The sequence below is a fragment of the Haplochromis burtoni genome, unplaced genomic scaffold (genome assembly GCF_018398535.1).
Source record: "Haplochromis burtoni strain Fernald_Lab_line unplaced genomic scaffold, NCSU_Asbu1 Contig_108, whole genome shotgun sequence".
NCBI classification, from domain to species: domain Eukaryota; kingdom Metazoa; phylum Chordata; class Actinopteri; order Cichliformes; family Cichlidae; genus Haplochromis; species Haplochromis burtoni.
Window position 1 is genome coordinate 1,209,936 of NW_024582469.1, and position 20,128 is coordinate 1,230,063.

Genomic DNA, 20,128 nt, shown 5'->3' on the forward strand with positions numbered 1-20,128 from the left:
TGTGTGTGTGTGTGTGTGTGTGTGTGTGTGTGTGTGTGTGTGTGTGTGTGTGTGTGTGTGTGTGTGTGTGTGTGTGAGGACAGCTGCTTTGTGTCGATCAAAAGCAGCAGCAGCAGATTCCCTGCAGTGTCCTCTGGAGTTGAGCTCACTTTAGCACACGTACATGCTTGTGCGCACTCTTTTTCTTACTTTGTTAGTTCCCAATTTTCAGGTCTGTTGTGCTACTAAAACATTTGTTACCTATAAGAAAGAGTAAGTGTTACAGGAGAACAACAGACTTGATGTTGCCCCATGTGATCGCCACATAATGGATTACCTTGACTTTTTTCTTGTGTCTAAAAGACCTGCTAGACTTATGGACCATTGTTTAGTCTGGGATTCATTGTTTTGGTCTTTCTCAAAAGCTGTTATAGACGGGGGTTATTCATTATTACAGCGACTTATATTTAAAAGTCTTAAAACAGTTGGTCGCTTTACAAAAGTGTCTTGGACTACCAGATATTTTACAGGAGAGGAGAATACCAGGAAAAAAGTATCCAACAAAATAAAAGGAAATCCTTGAATCCATCCATGAAAATGAGGCCACATCTTTGGTGATTTAATCAAATGTCTTGATATGGCTTACGAAACGTTCAAAACCACAACATATTTAAGGCTTTTTATGACTAATAAAAAGATCAAATACTCATATCGGAGAAAAACAAAACACTTTGATAATTGCTTATCAAAATAATGTACTTTCTTTTTGACTCCTTGAATCAGTTGCACCTCTAAACAGTTTATAGATGTAATTCTGTAGTCTCTATTTCTTCTGTTTTGGGGTTATTTGCAGCTGCTTGGCCCACTGGCATTTCTGTTGCTTTGATACTCAGTTTTGGAGCATTCATGCAGTGTTTACTAGCAGCGAAACTTCTCTGCCCATGAATGTTTATTACTAATGGGAAACAGAAAAAAAAATCAAGCTCTAATTAACTCAAATTCAACCCCTTTTAAAATGCAGAATAAATATTAAAAGGCACGAGTGCTATGCTTGGCCCAGGTCAAACATGGCGTTCATTGTGGAAAAACTACCCTTTTAAAGTAGTAGACTTAATGTCTGTTCGGTGGACATGCACAGTCTCTAGATGCCAGTAAAGGAAGGTCTTTTATGAGAAATGTTAGATAAGAAGAGGGAAAGAAATGGGAGAGGCGATTAGCCCAAATATGCTTAATGTCAGTTTTATATTTTTTCCTTCCAACATGTTGTTTAAAGTTTAGGCTTTTGGTAATTATGCTCACTCGCGTGCGTGTTCGCGTTTGTGTGTAACCCTTCTTCTTTGTGTTTCTCACTCTTGACTCTGACTCTCTAAACGTGCAGGCTGATATGTCTCCTTTCCCTGGGGATGGTCCAGATCTGACAACAGCTAGGCCTACACCCCATGCAGGAAACCCATCCCACTGAGATATAATATGCACGGTTGTGCATGTGGATATTATGCCACACCAGTGCCAGTCAGTGTCTAGTATTTGTATAGACGTTAGCTTTTCTGCAATCTTGCTCCTTTTGCTTTTTTATCAAGCAGTTGATGATCATACACTTCGAGGAATATGTCCGCATTAAACTTGTATTGTGTTCATTCCCCACTCTAAAACCAGTATTGATTTTTTTGCCCCATTGTGATATCCATCCTCAGCATGAGCGCCCGCTTACAGTGCCACAAAATCTTTTTCTTAATAGCGTTTCTCTGAAATCTGTGCCAGCAGAGCCCCTGTGCAGGTTCAAACAAGGACAAGGAACAAGCGATATTTTTTTGATAATTGTTTCCTTTAAGTCAGATGGATTTTTTTCTGAGAAGAGCATGAAATAAAGGTCAAAATGTTCACCCAGTAAAGCTTGACAGCTGCCTCCAGCCTTCTCCTCTCCATCTTCCTTGTTATTCGCCTTTTTCTATGTACCACATATCTGTCTGTCTCACTCTGTCAAGGTCTTTTTCCTCCCTTTCTTCCTATCTGTTTTGTGCCTCAATCGCAGTTCTCTCAGTTAATTATTTCTTTTGAAGCTTTGATTTTTTTCTTGTCACTGAAGAGAAATTGCTTCTAAGAATGACTATGGTGAAGAAGCTCATGATAGTGACCTCTAATTCAAATGTTACGCAATACACTGCAACTACACCGGATTACATACATTTTTGTTTCATCTTGCGTATTCTATTAGCGCGTACAAGGGTATTCAAGGTTGTTAAAGATGATCATATAGTACTCATTATGTATGTTCAACTTCCTGAAAACAAAACCTTTAAATGGAAGTTACTTTTATATAAATAAAAGCCAACGTAATGTATGTATAGTGCTTAAAAAAAATGTACGTTTAATGCCACTGTTGCCCTTAATTACCAGTGCTGGTACTTCTTATAGTTCATGTTGTTACATATGCATTTTTAAATGTAGTGTTTAACAAAAAGCTGAAAAAATATACTAAAGCACATTATTATTTTTTGAGTTTGATTATAGTTGATTAAAATTATAGTTATTTACTCAGATCCCTGAACATAAAAAATAGTTTTAGTAGTTGAATGTTATGATTTGGGTATAAAATGTATTTTTTTTTTTTTTTTGCCAAATAAATAATATTTAAATTTTTAGATTTCAACAATTTTTGCCAGATTTCTAAAATGCTTGTTTTTTTGTTTTTGTTTTCAATGACAGTTGGTCTAATAAATTTGGTAAGCACTGTATGTGAAAAAGCCAAGCCTGTTTAGAATTGCTTGTGTATATTGATTATATGGACATGTATAAGGTCTCTTTCCTACAAACAGGTGTTTCCATTTTTAGTTCTTTGCAAATAACCATTTTGGTAATGGCTTCCTTTACAGGTTAACAACTATGTGGAGGAAAGAGAGGAGATCAACCTGATTCATCCTGCCAAAAAGCTCCTGTTGTTGTGCCCTGGATGTGTCTGTCTCAGGAAGTCTCTCTGGCCAGTGGACTTGGTCAGCAGCAGCCCAGCCAGCCTTGATCTGAAGCCCTACATTAAAACTCAGCACTGTCATTCATCTTACACCTCCAGGTTTGGATATTCATGTTTTCTTTTGTCTGAAATGTCCTGTTTAAACCAAAATTTGTCCTAAGGGAAATGACTGAGTCCACAAAATGATACAATTTACAAAATGAAGAGAATTTAGGTGTGAAATTATACTGCATGCGAGACGTATGAACATAATTGGGGGCAAAATCTTGTGCTGTAGAGAATATCCCATTACTTTCCAGTTCTTAATTGGTCAAACCATTAACTAGTAAGAGTTTTGCTAACAGATTAACTGACAGTGGTGCTGCTTGTCAGCTGCATGCATCCCCAAAATGCTACATATTTTACCTTCAGTTATGTAATCTGAATGCTCTGGAAATTACAGACTGGATATAACATGAGATATTTAGATTAAAGTTGCAAACAAACTTTATTTCTAGGTTTTATCGGTCTTGTAGCCAGAAGACGAAGTTGGGTTCCCTGCTAACTGGAGCACTGCTAGAGGCCACACTCGTGCTTGGTGCTCGCACGGCACTCCTTTACCCATTACCCCAGTGCCCCAACAGCCACGCTGTCTTGAAAGGTAGGCTTCATGCTGTTGTTTGCATGCACGTAATCTTGGGAAAATAACTTAATGTGATATAGAGTATGTGTATCTTAAATACACAGACAGATGACACATTATAAGGAAAAAAATTAATAAATTATGCTGTGGAGGACATTTTTGCTGGCATGGTTTGATCCCACTTATTCTACTTGTTCTGAGTGAAACATGCTCTCTGCTATAATGCCCGCATCACGGGGCATGAGACGACATAGAAAGGTTTGAGAAGTATGAAGTGACCTAAATGCTATCCTATTTGCAATCATCATCTCGATGCGAACAAAGAACTGTGGAATATTTTGGACTGACAGCGCTGTCCACCATCATCAAAACACAGAATGAGGCAGCATCCTTTGGAAGAGACTCCTGAGACTTGGAGGATCTATTCCAGTGCACACTGAAGCTGTTCTGGCAGCATGTGGTGGTCTAACACCTTACTAACACACTTTCTGTTAAGATTTCCATTAATTTGACACCTGTCTCAACATTATAGGATAATTGGCTCTTATTTCTGCTCATAAGATAATAAACAGAGGTGCACAAATTGGATCCCAAGTGAAGCGGGAACTTCTGGGATTCTCATTATTCCCCTGCGGTCTATTGCTCCCCTCGTTTTCCTCCTCTCTGCACTTTTCCCACATGATTCCTTATCCACAGCGTGATCTGGGTATGTTGGGGTCTGTAGCTGATCCCAGTGGTTGGCCTTTCCCTCTTTCCATTCTCTTTTATTTGCCTTGCTGTGTTCTCTCCATTCACATAGCCCTCACCGTCTCCCCCTTTCCCTTCTATTCTCTAATTTAGATACACTCGTGCTCAAGTGGTTTAAGAAGGAAGGAAAAACTTCCAGACATCACAGAGTCTACACAACGCTCATTACACACACATCAGGTTATCTGAAAAGAGGTGATATGCACTTCAAACATGCTTGCGCCGCTCCCCAGAAAAGCTTCGGAATCACAGCATGATAGACTTACATTCCAGCTTTTTATGCAGCAGAGGATCATCAAGCTCTGCCACTTAAATGCTTTGAGGAGTAAATTAAAATGTCAGTTGTGAGAAGATAAGACAATAAGCTAAATTCTATCATGCATATTGCGTTTCACCTCTTTTTCTCACTCTCACTGCCCTTTTCCCTCAGTCTCCACATGACTTCATTGTCCAACCAGTCAGGTTGTCGGTCCGTTGTTCAGCTGTCTGTCTACCTTCTCTGTAGAGATGTTACGTATGACTTAAATGTAAGCCAATACTGTCATTAATTTCCACTGGCAGTGAGACAGCGGACAGGCTGTCTCTGACAGGATCAAGGAGACACACACACTCAGATGCACACACAAGTATGCAAACACATTTTTCTGTTTCTTTCTTTTTGATTTGCTCTCGGTCGTGTTAATAATTATAAAGCATTTGTTTTTGTCAGGCCAGCTTTTTTGAGGCAACACACAATCGCACACAGACGCACGCTTACACAGTGCATATCTTTAACGTGACACACTGTTCTGTTCTAATGGGTGTTACAGGAAACAGAATTGAGCCAGACACGCGCACACACATAGCAGCTTAGAAGTCTTGCTCATGCATAGCATGAACCCCCGCCCGTCAAAACTTGTAGAATTTGTTATCAAGCAACAAAGTTAGTTACCCATAGCCATGTTATTGTGCTTTTAAATAGGCATGTGTTGCTATTGTGATGTAATATATTTATTGAATCTAATTTGAATGATTTTATAGTTGGTTTATTTTTAGTTCAGAGACTATGATATCCCTGTAACAAACACATGCTGTAGTTTTCCTCTTTTAAAAGCTCTGAAGCACTTACGAGCCTAGAAGTAAGGAGTGCTGAATTGAAAAGTCAGAAGTGGTCTTTATTACTGTAAAATTGGCCTTGGGTAAGGCATTGACTCCCCCAGCTGACATTTTGTCAGGGCACAGGTTTAAAGACATGAAGGCTAAAGTGATTATCTGATGTCATAAAAGACATTTTATTATCCCGAGTTTGGGCAAGCTCTGCATTAAGTTTGAAACTTGGATAGTGTTGGTGTTGTTATTGCTTTCTTACCATTTTTGGTATTGTTCCTCTCTTCAGTGCTCTAACCTGATTCTGGTCTTTATGTTTTTTCAAAGCTTTACAATCAAAGTTATGTAGCTGTTAAAGTAACTAGTATATGAAAATGCACATATGTGATTATGTGCTTCTGTATACATTGTGTTTGTTTGTTTGCATACAGAACATGCAAAGATATTTTAAATCTTTGCATGTTCTGCAAAGGATCTCACAACATTCTGGAGCTAACCTGCACTACGAGCTAAAATGTTACTTTATTTGTGTACCATTTTCCGTCTGCTTCAGATTACAACAAATGTAGGATGTGCAACTCTGGAGTCTACGGAGAGATTTGAGTGAGGTAGAAAGGCAGAAATTAAATGAGAATTTCTCATTCCGCTTCAAAAGCAGGTGTAAAATGCTAATAATTGAACAAGAGCTTTGACTTTGATTAGGCATTCATGCATAGATTGCATGTTGCGAGTGCAATTGCTTTAAAAAATGACAAAATAAAACAACAATTGACAAGAGTATTTGAAAACCACTGAGCTACCAATTGCAAGGTGCTTTTCTTCACCAAACCCGGGCTCGCAGATGAGTCAGTTTCATTCTCACGTCCTGATTCAGCAGATAACTCGCTTACACAACTCCAGCCTCACTTTAGCCCCGTTTGCTTTTTTTCCTGCATTGTTTAAGAATGCTTCTCCACGGGCTCGACTGAAGTGTTGCCTTAGCGAGTCAGCCGGCTAACACAAGATTTGTAATTCCAGAAAACAGGCTTGTGCCAAATTATCTTATTATTTAACGCTCGATTGATGCACACAGCTTGGGTTTGCAGCGATAAAAGTTCTGTCATTAATCTTTATTATTATGTGTTGCTTTATTAGTGGGCTTCAAGTATATACTTGTCTTTTGCAGCTTCTAGATTTAGATATAATATTTGAATACGTTTACACATTAGCATGGCTGTGTTAAATCAGTAGTCTGGTGAAGACTGATGTATTTATTCCTCCTCTTAATGCTAGCAGGTTGTGTAAGTAGAGTCAAAACAAAATATATTCCTTACATATACACACTCTCTGCTTAAATAATAATAATAATAATGATGGATTGCATTTATATAGCGCTTTTCGGGGCCCTCAAATGTGCGATCCTTCAGGACTGTGAAGGAGGTGTAACTCTTCAAATAGTGTATGTGTAATCCTGGCACTAAATGTTTACGTCTGCGGTGCTTTTTCCTCTTAAAGCATCCAGACTCAAAAAAACCACCTCAACTGAAGACCAGTGGGATTTAGCCATATTTATGTCAACTCTAAGTGGGGGTTGTTTAAAGTGATTTTCTTGAGATCATTTCCTGCATTGTACTGCTCAGAAGGAAGTAAGTGGCTTTAGTTTACAGGCTGCCATCCTTCTAGCTCAATGTTGGTGTTTCTTTCTCTTTATTTCTTTCATTTTCTTTCTTCCACTCTGTTGTCATTGTACATTGTGTTGCTTTTAAGACCCATTGACAGCAGATGTGGTGTGGAATCAAAAGGAAACTCTCAGGGATTACAAAAACACGTATTGTTCGTATGCCCATTTCAACTAAATATACATTGACATTCCTATTGTGACATGATACACGCACAGTCATTACGTTTTTTCACTTGTAAAGCTTAAAAATACTGCTTCGTTTTTGGGACTGGGGGTAAATTGGCTATTTATTTCTTTTATACCTGATGATTAATGCAACAAAGGTGAAGTAATTTCATGTAATAAAGTTGTAAAGGACATAAAAGGGAGCACAGCTGTGTAGATTTCCAAAGTTTTTAATGATCTATATATGTGTGTGATTTATGACAGAGTAGTGGGATAGTATGCTGGGTCTGACTGTAGCACATGGCTGAGAACTATGTATAGTGTCGTTGAAGAGGGGGTGGGAGACACAGAGAAACAGAGATTGTGTGTAATAAGAGAGAGCGCAAGCGAGAAAGTGAGAGGAAAAGAGAAGTGCATGTAGTCAGGAGACATCGAAGAAAGACCGCTTTGGTGATGAGGACACGCAGTGAAGCTGAGTGACTGAAAGAAAGTTGAGAGGGAGAGAAAGATAAAGCGTTAGTTAGAGAGAGGTCAAGTTAGAAATGGAGTAGGTGAGAGAGAAAGCGAGAGAGAGAGTGAGAGTGAGAGAGAGAGAGAGAGAGAGAGAGAGAGAGCACACAGGCAGCTGCAGGAGAGACGGGACTGGCGGCTCAAATGTGGACGAGTGTACCTCGGTCAGCCCGGCACTGAGCTGTCAGTGTGGGAGGCAGCGTGGCCAGCTGTAGCTAGCAACCGTGAAGCACTCTCACAGAATGGACTTCAAGATGATCAGTGAGTAGTGGAAATGTGAGTTGCAGTGCAGAGCAGTGTCTTCACACAGTTGAGAAATGAAATTGTGGCTTTCTGCTGGTTTCAGTGACTCAGTGGAGCACAGTGAAAATGCAGTTTTGCATGTGCTTTGTGTCCTCCGTCTTCTTTCAGTTGTTGACAGAGAGAACGTGGTGATTTACCGCTGACTTTTCATGCTTCATTGTATTATATCGTGGCTGACAACATGTCACCAACGGACGTGTTTCTTTATTACGTTACTTAGTTATTTAAGTTTCATTATTAGTCATTTTAAAACCTGGAGAGTCTCATAGACTCTGTGGCTGGTATTACTACTTCTGTTCTTGCTTTCTAATTGGTGCAGAATGCAGACATACACTTTCAGCAATGCAACTGTCTCGTGGTTTTATTGTGTGAGGTTCAAAGCTGTTCAAAGAGATGTCTTCATTTATATATGTCATTTTAAGTTGTTTACTGATAAAGTGAATGCGTATGTCACTAAACACAGATCTTGTATAAGAAGACTTAAGACTTAAATTTAAAGTGTGATGATGATCAACTGTTGTTGCTTATTGCCACAAAAGTGAGGCAGGGGGCAGTAGAAAACGCTGATTTCAAATTTTTAAAAAGTCATTTTGTTATTTAAACATTTGACGATGACGCAAACTTTTTGAAGACTGTCTTTGAGAAAGTATTTTGGGTTTTGACATATGAGAAGCTGCAGAAATCTGGGTGACTTCACATTGAATTGATCCTTAAAGTAAACACTTCTTATATCTTTATAACTTAGTCAGAGGTTTGTTTTTCTCAGTTGTGATGCTTCTCAGTGTTTAAAAAAAATGGTCCTCATTCACATAACAATGTAACTCAATTACCTCCTATATGGATGACAGTTTTAATAAGCAGCAACAGTTAAGACAGTGTAACTTTATGGAACTGTTTGCTTGATTAGCTTGAACTTTACCTTTGTTTTTGTTTTTTTCCTAGTCCTCACTGAATGTTACACTTACATCTGCAGCTCGTTCTTTGTGTGTAAGCGAGTTAATATCTGAACCCAGTGGTATACTCCCTGATAAGCCAGCAGTCAGACAGATCAGTGTTCGCTGCTGCTGCTGCTGCTGCGTGTCTGTGAATGTTACTGCAGTTGTGAATTCCAAGTACTTGCACTGTTTATTCTTGAGTGTTTATGTTTGCTGCTGTGCAAGTGTTAGTTTGTGCTCTACTGCTGTGTACTACTGCTTGTTGATTTTCTAGTGTGAATGTGTATATGCAAACGCAGGGGAATATCTCGGGTCATATAATGGACTGAAGGTCTGGTAAGCCATTAATTGAGCCAAAGACCATGAGTTTAAAATTTCTCGCAGATAGAGCACTGTGCAAAAAGTGAAAAGAGCTACTCTGCATTTCTTTATGTTTTGCCAAGAGATGGGCAATTGGACCAACGGTTTATTTAAACTTGTGCAAACAAACATGGTAATACACTTGTACAGTTCTAACGAGCTTGAACGTCAATATTTGGCACGAGCACTGTTATTCTTCAACACAGCCTGAACTCTCTGAGGCAAACTTCTTGTAATTTCTATAAGTAGTCTTCAGGAATAATTCTCCAGGATTCTTGAAGGACATTCAAAGCTCTTCTTTGGATGTTGGCTGCCTTTTGATCCGTTCTCTGCCAAGATGATCCCACAATGCTTCGATAATGTTGAGGTATGAACTCTGGGGAGACCAATCCATGACTAATAATGTTCCACTGTGTTTGTGTTTGTGTTTTTACTGAATCCGTATATGCTTTCATTGCATTGCCATTTTGTTTGGGATTATAGTCAATTCAGATGCTTTCTACATAGTATTGAATGGTGGATCGAAATCGGACTGTTTTTCTTTTTCCTTTCTAATTTGTTATTTCAATTTTCAAAATTGAACCAGTAGCTGTTCCTCCATGTTTTACAGATGGTTGTAGACACTCACTGACAATTACTGGTTGGCTATTTGAACAAACGTTTCATATTTGAATTCATTACACCATCAGGACTGTTGGAAGTGATTTTTAGTCCAGTTCTTGTATAATATGGCATACTTTGACCTTATCTCCCAGGTTCTCTTCCTTAAGAATGGCTTCTCGACAGCTGCTCTTTTATTCTGATGTGGCTTTGGACATGACTTTCAGATACTGTTCAGCTGCTGTTGATGCTGTTTTTGTATGTTTTTTCTCATGCCTGCTGCTTCTTTTGTCCTCTGCTTTTCCAGTTTCCGCAAATATTTTTAAGGACACACTGCAGACCTTGCTAAGCTATGACACGTTTTAACCTCATGGTGCAAATGCTTAAGGAAACCACTTAAAGTTGGTTCTTTAAGTACTTTGGCTTAACAAACAATAAGAAATAAACAAAAAAAAATTCTATAAAAATGATCAGGGGCAAGTGCTGTACTGTAGTAAAAATCGCAAAAACGTTAAAAGACCTTCAGACAGTCAGGAGAATTATTAATCAAGACCATTAAAAACAAACAAAGTCTGGATCTTGAGAAGCAAGATATTTATTTATTTATTTTTAAAAGAGGGGCAACTCAAGACTTTAACACAGTACTTAAAAAATAGCATGTTTCACAAGATATTGGTGATATATTTATAGGACACGTTTGTGCAACACAAACCGCCTTAGACCTTAGACCGAAGCTGTTTGTGCTGCACCTGCTTGCTCAAGTATGTAGGGCACACGGAGAAGTTGTCATCAGCTCTAAACGTACTTCTGAGAACAGTACATGCAGTGTTTGTGCATGCACATGGCTGGCAAGTCAACAATCATGTTCAAGGTTCATCTTGTTTGGTTAGTATAAATAAACGTGATTCACTCAAGAAATGCTTCTCCTGTTTCGTTTCATGTTGATTGATCATTTGGACAAAAGTCTCCTCGCGTTGCTTCAGTTTGCATTAGGGTGAAGCTCTCAAAGCATGTGCTCACTGCATGTAATCAATCAGTGCTGGTTGATAAGACTGCTGAAGTGATGATCACAACTGAAATAAATCAATAATGTGGCAAAAGTAACTAAAGTTTAAAGTGTTCATTTTAAATTTAAAAGTGTAATAAAACTGACTTATTGATCTATCTAAAACAAACTCAAGTCCAATATTTATAGAGCATGTTTTAAAAGGGCCACAGCTGATTGAGGTGCTGTTCACATTATGGGACAGACAAGAACAAGATTATTTCACAGCACGGAAATGTGAATCAAAATCAAAATGTAAATAAAACAAGTGAGATAAACCTGATACCTTAAAACAGAAGACAAATCTAGAATGAATATATCGAGAAAATAAACACAAGAAGGAAAATCTGCACTTTAAACATTGTCATTTCCCAGCTCTCAGTGGCATGCTGTTTGTTAAAACAGAGGTTTAACCATAAAAAGGATGTTCAGACCATGCACTTGATCCACAGCTGTATTTAGAATGCAAACACACACACTCACACATATTTATATTCCGCATGCATTATAGATGAGGAAGCTCATACATAAAATGCACAGGGACATCATGGTCATTTAGTCCGTGTTCGTGCTCTTTCGATCTCTTGATGGATGTTCAGTTTTACCCGTCAGTGTTGCTCAAACGAACGATTACGATGTGCAATTTGTAAGCGCCCTATTTTCCTCAGTCCAATCTAATCCACAGCCTTCTTCCATTGAGTAAGTGCTCCGTGCGGTTGTTTATTTTTTTGTCACTGTTGACATAGTACAGTATGTGTGCAGCTTGGCCTGAAGAATTCAAAGATAGCGTGCCTGAAGCAAGCTAATTAAATGTTACCATTTACTTTGACAGAAAACATAGATTGTCACCTCTTTACGGTTTGGATGTTTCTTTTTATTTTAATGCACATTTGCATTTCATTATTTCTGCAGAATCTCTTAAGACCTTTTTTGTTTTCCCTTCACTCCCTTGGCTGACAGCTTCGTCCATCTGTGTGTTGTCTTGTTTAAAGGGATGAATAAATGAATGATTGAGAACACTGCATGGTCATGAAATTCATATAGCTAATTTGAGGAGGTGTCTCAATTTCCACTTCACAAGGCTTGCTTGCAATAACACTTCTGGGGTAGAATTGTGGAGATTGATCATCTATATGAGAAAAACTATCACTGTCATTTTAATTATTTAACACAAATTAACTGTTTTAAAGTCACCTAATGGAACTGATGTTTACAGTTAGTTCATTCTGATAGAGCTTATACAAGTATCTGTATTTTAGCGCATCTGTACAAGGCAACAAGAAGAGCATCGACTTTGTCATTCGATTCAGCCTTTTCAGTTTCTGATCTTTTTATGCAAGTTAAAATGGTTGTGTTTCACAGCATTTGTGTGAAATGGCATGTTAAAAATGGGATAATATTTATTCTACATAATCTATCTATGTAAGCAGACTCTTCAAGCCACATTTCTCTTTTTCACCTGTCAAATTATTTCTATTGTGATTCATTAAATGCACAAGTGTCGTTGAAAAATGTGTTCAGACCTGTAACTTGCAGTTCTGTCTCTCCGTAGGACATTTAAAGGATTTAGTGGTTTCTGCCGTCTCTCTAACTGTGATAAATGGCTACAACTTGCTCTGCAATGTAAACTATAGAATTTCCAGCTATTTTTACTGATTCCTTCCTTCCTATCTGTCTTCTTTCATTTGCTTTGTTAATTTTTCCCTCTGTTTCCTCTATCGTACTGTTTTATTTCTTATGCAAAGTATTTTTTTTCCTCCTCAGCTGATATTTTCCTGCTTCCCTACTTTTTATTTTATCGGTTAAATTATTTATCCTTTCTTCCTGCTTCCCTTCCTTCTTCCTTGTCTCCTATGCTTAGTGTGTCCGTCTTCTTATCCCCCCCACACACACACACACACACACACACACACACACACACACCGTGAGTTCATTACACAAGCTGTGAGACCGGATCCACAAATCAAACTGTGTAAATAAGCAAGTTTTGTTCCTGTGGAGCAGCCGCTGCTGTTGCCATGCCTACCTGTTGCACATCTCAAGGGTTACCAAGGACGACCTTTAAGTGTGCGTCTGCTTCTGTATGCATCCGCGGTGTTGTATCAGTGTGACTGTGGGAGGGGGTTGGAAGGTTTCTGTGTATGACAGTTGACAATGACCAGAGAGTCTGTCTAACTCCTGCTGTTCATTTTATTTCAAGTACGTCTCCTTGGATTTCACGAGGTTTTACTGTCGGCAATCTAATTCCCATTAATTCAACACATGAAGCTGATTCTGTGGCAGACATTTCACTCCAACATCTTCCTCCCAACATCCTTAACCATAGAGATATTGGTGACATCTCCTTGCTTTTGTCTGAATGTTATAGATATTTGTCTCCACTTGTAGGAGTATGGAGGCTTGGGAAGGTTAGGTTTTCCCAATGACTAAAATAACTGTTTTATAGCTGAACACAGGTGAAACTTCTCAAAGAGTGATTCCTGACTGAGCTCTTGCAGTGAGAAAGTTCTGTTTATGTGGCATCCATCCCAACAATGTACAGAATGTCTACCTGGCAGCTCCTGCGCCATTGTAGGAACTGTCCATTAGTCCTTTGTTAGCAGAGATGAGGACAGGTTTTGTGTGTGTGTGTGTGCGTATATGTGTAAACAGACAGACTAATGGGCCTAACTGAAATCCAAACATAGGATCTGGCAGGTGATCAGTGGTGTTTACTTCCCGTGGGTGAAGTGGAGCTTCTCTCAGTGGATGGAGGAATAGAGAGTGTATAGTTTACTGGCAGTGATGGATCATAAGACTTGGGGCATGCACAAGAAAGCCAGAAAAACAAGGCTTTTAAACTTTTATAGTGAAAGTTAAGTATCTGTTAAGATAATGTTTCACTGTTAATCCCTCCTCTCTCCCTCAATCCTGCGATACCTGCTTTTAACTGGTGCGTGCATGCATGGTCTCTGCTTTGCTCTCATTTCTGACGGCTTCCTTTTACTCAGAATTGTTGAGCATAGATGCTGATGTATAACCTGACTAAATCTTTTCTTGTCTTTATTTGTGCATGCAGAGCGTCAGCTGGCCAGCAGCATGACCAGCAGCAGCACTCTTCCTCCCAGTGTAAGCGGGATCAGTAAGGAGCTGGCAGAGCTGCGCCACCTTGTTCAGTTCCCCGAGGAGATCGCCTGCATCCTCACAGAGCAAGAGCAGCAGCTTTACCAGCAGGTATAAGAGAATTTATATAAAATATACATGAGGGGGAAAGCAGAGGCAGGAACGTGCAATTACAGCTGTCAACATGATCCTTACACTTTATTTGAAATTGTACAGCTGTGTTTTATTGTGGGGAGGTTTAGCAAAGAAGTTGGATGAGGAGAATAGTAGGTGGTTGTAAGTAGTGTCTGTAATGACACAACAATCCCAGCCATTGATTGAGAGCGTGCTGTCTGTCTGCAGGTCTTCCCTTTGGACTACCTCTATTTCCTCACCCGAGACCTGGGAAGTCCAGAGTGTCAAACTAAACGCCACCCAAACCTCAAGGCTTCACTGTCAGCGCCCGCCATGCCCACTCAGCGAAGTAACGCCGTGGAGGAACTGGTGGCGCGATTCAACGAGGTGGGTGGGGCTTTCTGTCTACTTTGTCTGCACTCCACGAATCTTTTAGCACACATGTGAATGTAGTTACACAAGGATGTTACACAGCCTGTCTAGTTCTCCGCAGCTCAGGGTTTACAGCAGGATTTCAGACTGGGTAGAAGCACTTGAGAATTGACACTGCACAAACGTAGCTTAACAATTAAAAGCCTTGAGCGACTTTTTATATACACAGACATGTGTAGTGCATTCAGGAGACTCTCACATCTTATGCAGATACATTTAATGAAGTTGTGCCAAAGGAACCATATGGAGATAGTTTTCATCTTAAGAGAGCACTTTTCAGTTAATAAGTTAGTTGTCCTTTGATGATTAAGTGGCATTGAAATGCAGTTCTTGCAGTAACATAAAAAATTAAATGGCAGTTTTTCTCTTATTTGCTGTGCGAGTTATACGGACCTATCATGAGCGCAACTCACTCACGACCATGTTCACCGGCTTAAGTTACACCCCCCGAGCCTCGCCTCGTTCACGGCGAATGACTTTGAAAATGCACAAATCCACTGCTGCGAAAGAGAAAGTGCTAGAGAGATTGATTGGAGATGATTATGTCATGTTTAGGTCGCATGCCTCTTCGCATCAGCTGGTTTTCATTTAAGTCAGCCAGAGGAGAAGCACGAAAGACAGTTTTCCAAATGTGCAGTGTTGCCATATATGGTCACAGTGGAACGAGAGTCATATTGACAGCACTGAATCTCTCCTTCAGCTGCCTTTAATTGTGTCAGGTTGGGTTTTACCTTTCATTTTTGAACTGTGGAATATATTTCAAGATTAAATTATTACTAGTTAATTCACCTAATTATTTTTATTTTCCCTGATAAATAGTTCACAAATGTTTCATGTCACTGACTGGATCCACTGTTTTTGAGATGGTAACTAATTAAGAAGTTTATTTCCCCACTTGTAAGACAAGACTTTTTTGATAGAGTTCATTTTTAAGGCATGTGTGGGAGTGAAACATTAATCAGTTAAACAGGATTGAGAAAGACACTGGGAAGCAGGGAGTTGTGAGCAGTTTGGGCCTCCAAAGTGTTTAGCTTTGACGGGACCAGTGTGTGCTCGAGTTTGTAATGGTTCTCTGTTATATTCCATTATGTAATTCGTGTATCAAGGAGAAACTGACCCTCACAGATGAACTAATACCACAAGCACAAATGGCGACAGACAGACAACAGGACAGACAGATGGACAGGTGGACACACAGACAAAGATCAAAGAGGGGGGGGGGGGATCATATAGCCAGATCCAAATTTGGATGTGAGTGTGTGTCTGCAATTCTATCAGAATGCTCTTCAAAACTGACTTTTCATGCTTCTATGGGAAGTTGCTGTATTCTTGTATCATCTCATATTTACCCTTTGCTGCTTTCCTGTTCCATTATATGCTCTGTGTACATTTGTACATATATATCCTCACATCCTGTCCTGCTTGTTGTCATGCACAACACTGCATACGCACTTTTGCTATCTGGAATACCTGAAAAGATGCCAACTCAGTGCGATCCCTTGATGTGTGGAAGTGCAAAAAACCACTTTGCAGATGGACAGAATGATTTAGATGGTGAGTGTAACTAAAACCCCGATGCTGACATGGCTTCGCATTATGTCATAATGCTGAAAGTACATGATACAAGATTTTCATGCGTGGCACGCAAAGAGCAGGGGAGTAGCAGATAAGAGACTGGAGGGCTGCAGTGTTGTTTTTCGGTAACCAAATACAATAGATTGCAGAACGAGCTTCTGCTCCACTGAAAAGTTAACATGTAAACCTCGAAAGCCCCAGGAGGGAATTTCTGTAACTGATTCCCTGTATCTGATCAGGCTGACAGTGATTACAAATGTCAGAGGAATTTCTGACTCTCTAATAAAATCGGCCTATTAAAAGCGCTGTTTATTTAATTGCAGTAAGTCTTCCGAAGATGAACCTTGATAGGCTCGTGCAGTTTGTTTTGGGGAACATAAAGTGTCCAATGGGCCAATGACCTTATGGCTGGGGGCTTTAATTTTAGTGTCAAAGACAAGAAAATCTAATAATGCATGTGTCTGATTTCTGCGCTTGTTTGTGCTATAGTTCATGGACAGGTAAGGGGAGTGTATGAGAAACATTTTTGGAACATTTTAACAGTTTTTCATCAGGCAGTATGGAAATGGAAACAATAGGAAGAATAGTTCCTGTGTGTGTGTGTGTGTGTGTGTGACTTTATTTAGTCCCTGTCAGGTCAGATGTTGGTGGGCTTTACTGATCCTTACGTAACCCAGTAATAGATCTCTGGGTCAGGGGGATGTTTTTACCACCTCCAGGTGGATTAAAGAGTTTCAGTGTGAGTGCGTTTTTTTTTTGTTTTTTTTTTATTGTGTGCGAATGCATTCGCTAATACAAAGAGAAAAAGACACCAGATAGTTAAAACAGGCCAGATTGAAATCTGATCTTTTCCTGTGTTGTGTACCTGTGCTCATACAGAGAGGTCGAGCCTGATACATATCTGCTGTTGCCGTCATGTCTTTTGCTTATGCTTGAGGTCAGTCAGTGTAGAGACGCAGCGCAGCTGATAGATATCCGATCTCATTCTTTTTTATGTGTGTGCATGTGTGGAGAGGTGTCGGGGTGAAAGTGTGAGGCTAGCTGGTGCAGTCCTGTGCATACATTGCCACATTAGGCACAAGTTTCCAGAGCAGAATTCATGAGCGCAGACATGACCGTACACTTTCAAGAATTTTAGGTGCCTTTGGATGTCGTCCCATGTCCCCCATGTTTTATCATACCTAATACCAGCCTTGTAACAGCACACCAGCACACTTAAAAAGTTATCCAGGGATTTAGTATGATGTCACCTGTTATGTGGATATTCCACTAAGAAATTGTCAGAGAAATGTGCAGCATATTGCGCTAGTACAGTAACAGCATTTCTAATATATACTTCCGGCCGCTCCCCTGCTACAAGGGGTCGCCAAAACAGGTCATTTAATATATTTGAATTGGCAGAGTTTTATGCCACATGCCCTCCTTTACCCAATGCCAGTGGGAATATGTGTCTCCAGCTGTAATCACACCAACTATGGAGGCATTACAAGCCTTTCCAATAATAATTCCAAAACATTAGGGGCGTATAAGTTACAGACAAATTGTATAGAGTTTTGAGTGCTCAATAGAGTAGAAAATAACCTGTTTATTTTCCACTTCCTATGAGGTTTATACATATTTTTAAAAATGCAAATGTTTCAAACTCTTTCTGCTTGTAATGCATTCAAAAGGCAATAAAGTGCAAGTTATACCAATAAAAATAATTTAAAAAAAACAGCCCCATATTGGGTATTTTCAATGTTGGAACTTAATGTTTTTTTAAAGGCAAAATGTTATTCACTCCAAGGGAAAAGGTGATGAATAACCAGACAAAGATGGTGCTGTGAGTTACTAGGGAGGTTTTCTGCAGTTTGTGTGTCAGCTTACTTTATAAGTAAGATAAGAGCGCAATAAAGTGCAGCTGTTGTTGGTGCTTGATTACGATTGTAACAGTTGGCAATACTGAAATGCGAAATTCTGAACACGCAGGTGAGTTCGTGGGTGACGTGGCTGGTCCTGACTGCAGGGTCCATGGAGGAGAAAAGAGAAGTTTTCTCATATCTGGTCCATGTCGCTAAATGCTGTTGGAACATGGGAAACTACAATGGTGTCATGGAGTTCCTGGCTGGACTCAGGTTTTAAGAAACACAATGACGCAACTCAAATACACCCACCTACTGAATATACAGGCAATTTATTATCTGCACTGTTCTCACACAAAAATATCAATGTGTTCTGTTTTGTTTCATTTTTTTCGCCCTTCAGATCTCGTAAGGTGCTGAAGATGTGGCAGTTTATGGACCAGTCAGACATCGAGACCATGAGAGGTTTAAAGGATGCCATGGCTCAGCATGAGTCCTCCTCTGAGTACAAGAAGGTTGTGACCAGAGCTCTTAATATCCCAGGATGCAAGGTGGGCCTATGTTTACCCCAATGACATTTGATCCTCTAACTCACTGACCTTGGCTGCACTGTAATTTTTATTTTTGGGGTTTTTTTTCTCTTACACATATACACTGTAGGTTGTGCCATTCTGTGGGGTTTTTCTGAAGGAGCTAAGTGAAGCGTTGGATGGCACAGCAAGCATCATCAGCCTCAAACAGTCTCCTGATAACACAGAATACTCGATAGAGGTGCAGAAAACACCCGCAGTCATTCGTAAAAATACACAGATCTGATAAAACTGTCACTACATTACATATTTGATATCCTGTTAGTATAATCCATCTTGCACTGCTGTTTCTGCCTCCAGTTTGTGTCCGATTACAGCGGCCAGCGCAATTACTTGTCTCGATCTGGCCCAGATGGGCTCCATGTGCCAGAGAAGGAAGCTACTGTGAGCAACATCCTTCAGATTATCAGGTATGTGCATGCTTAATGACTAAAGCGATGGTGTTTGACACAGTCGTCTCTCCTGTTCTTTACTTTATCCGTCTGTTTGACTCGACTGTTCCTGCTCCTTAGATCTTGCAACCGGAGTTTAGAGGCAGAAGATCCTGATGACGCGTCCACCAGTCCGTCTTCTACTGGCCCGTCCCCTGCATCCAGAAACAACTCCTTCAAAGACCGCAGCCACAATCAGTTAGTTCAGTTTCTCCCCCCCCCCCCTTTTTTTTTTTTTAGTGTGCCATTCAAGCTTTTGTTGTGAGATATTTCAGCGTGCAGTGTCAGGTATGAGACCCTAGAAAAATGAGGTGTCTTGTTAAAGAATATCCCAGAATAGCATCTGTTTACCGTGACCGGGTCTTGATTCTTTCCAGTTGAAGGATAGTGTGTATTTTAACGCAGTGTAAGGGATGTTCGTGTAAGTAGTTTAAGGCATACAGGAGAAAGTATTAAATGGTACATAGCATGCAACCAAATTCACCAAGACCCAAGGACGTCATGAATCACTTGACTGGCTTTTATTTTTACTATTTGTCAACTGCCGATGAACTCTGCTTCATCATGCTGATGTGTTGATTTAATACAAAAAAAGCAACATTTTGCGGTTCTTTCTTTTTCTTTTTGACTTTTATTTTGACTTCCTGCTCTCACGTTGCACAAAAGTTAGTAATACTCATGCTCTCACTTTACCATTGTGTTATTTTACATTTTTGGTTACGTTTTTGGCCCTCTATTATGGCAGCCTGAAGATTGTATTGTTTAGCACTGTGACCCTTTCTATCAAAGGTCTGTTTCCAAAATTGGATTCTTTATTTTGCTGGTCATTCACAGACAATGACTCATGGACACAGCAGAAGAATGTTATATACAGATTTATATCAGAACTGCGAATACTGCCATGCTGTGAGGGCTTGGCTTTGCTGGTAGCGCAGTTCTGAGCAAAATCACAATAGATGCAGTGCATTCATTAGCTTGCTTACAAATGTGCAGCTACAACAGCCTCTGTTGAAGCAAACAAGGCACTGCAAAGTTTAACATTTAACAAAGCCACTAAGCTTTA

The 20,128-nt window shown here is 39.7% G+C and overlaps 1 protein-coding gene across 6 annotated transcripts in view; it reads left to right on the forward strand.

The window, feature by feature from the left end:
- The window catches only part of plce1 (phospholipase C, epsilon 1), a 76,666-nt gene that overhangs the window by 34,322 nt on the left and 22,216 nt on the right, over window positions 1-20,128 (forward strand). For all 6 annotated transcript variants that reach the window (XM_042223306.1, XM_042223308.1, XM_005928141.3 and 3 more), the window contains exons 7-15: window positions 2,853-3,046; window positions 3,445-3,587; window positions 14,039-14,193; window positions 14,425-14,583; window positions 18,172-18,317; window positions 18,448-18,595; window positions 18,705-18,815; window positions 18,935-19,044; window positions 19,147-19,263. In XM_042223306.1, the coding sequence (XP_042079240.1) occupies window positions 2,853-3,046; window positions 3,445-3,587; window positions 14,039-14,193; window positions 14,425-14,583; window positions 18,172-18,317; window positions 18,448-18,595; window positions 18,705-18,815; window positions 18,935-19,044; window positions 19,147-19,263 (1,283 nt within the window). The remainder of the gene's footprint in view (window positions 1-2,852; window positions 3,047-3,444; window positions 3,588-14,038; window positions 14,194-14,424; window positions 14,584-18,171; window positions 18,318-18,447; window positions 18,596-18,704; window positions 18,816-18,934; window positions 19,045-19,146; window positions 19,264-20,128) is intronic.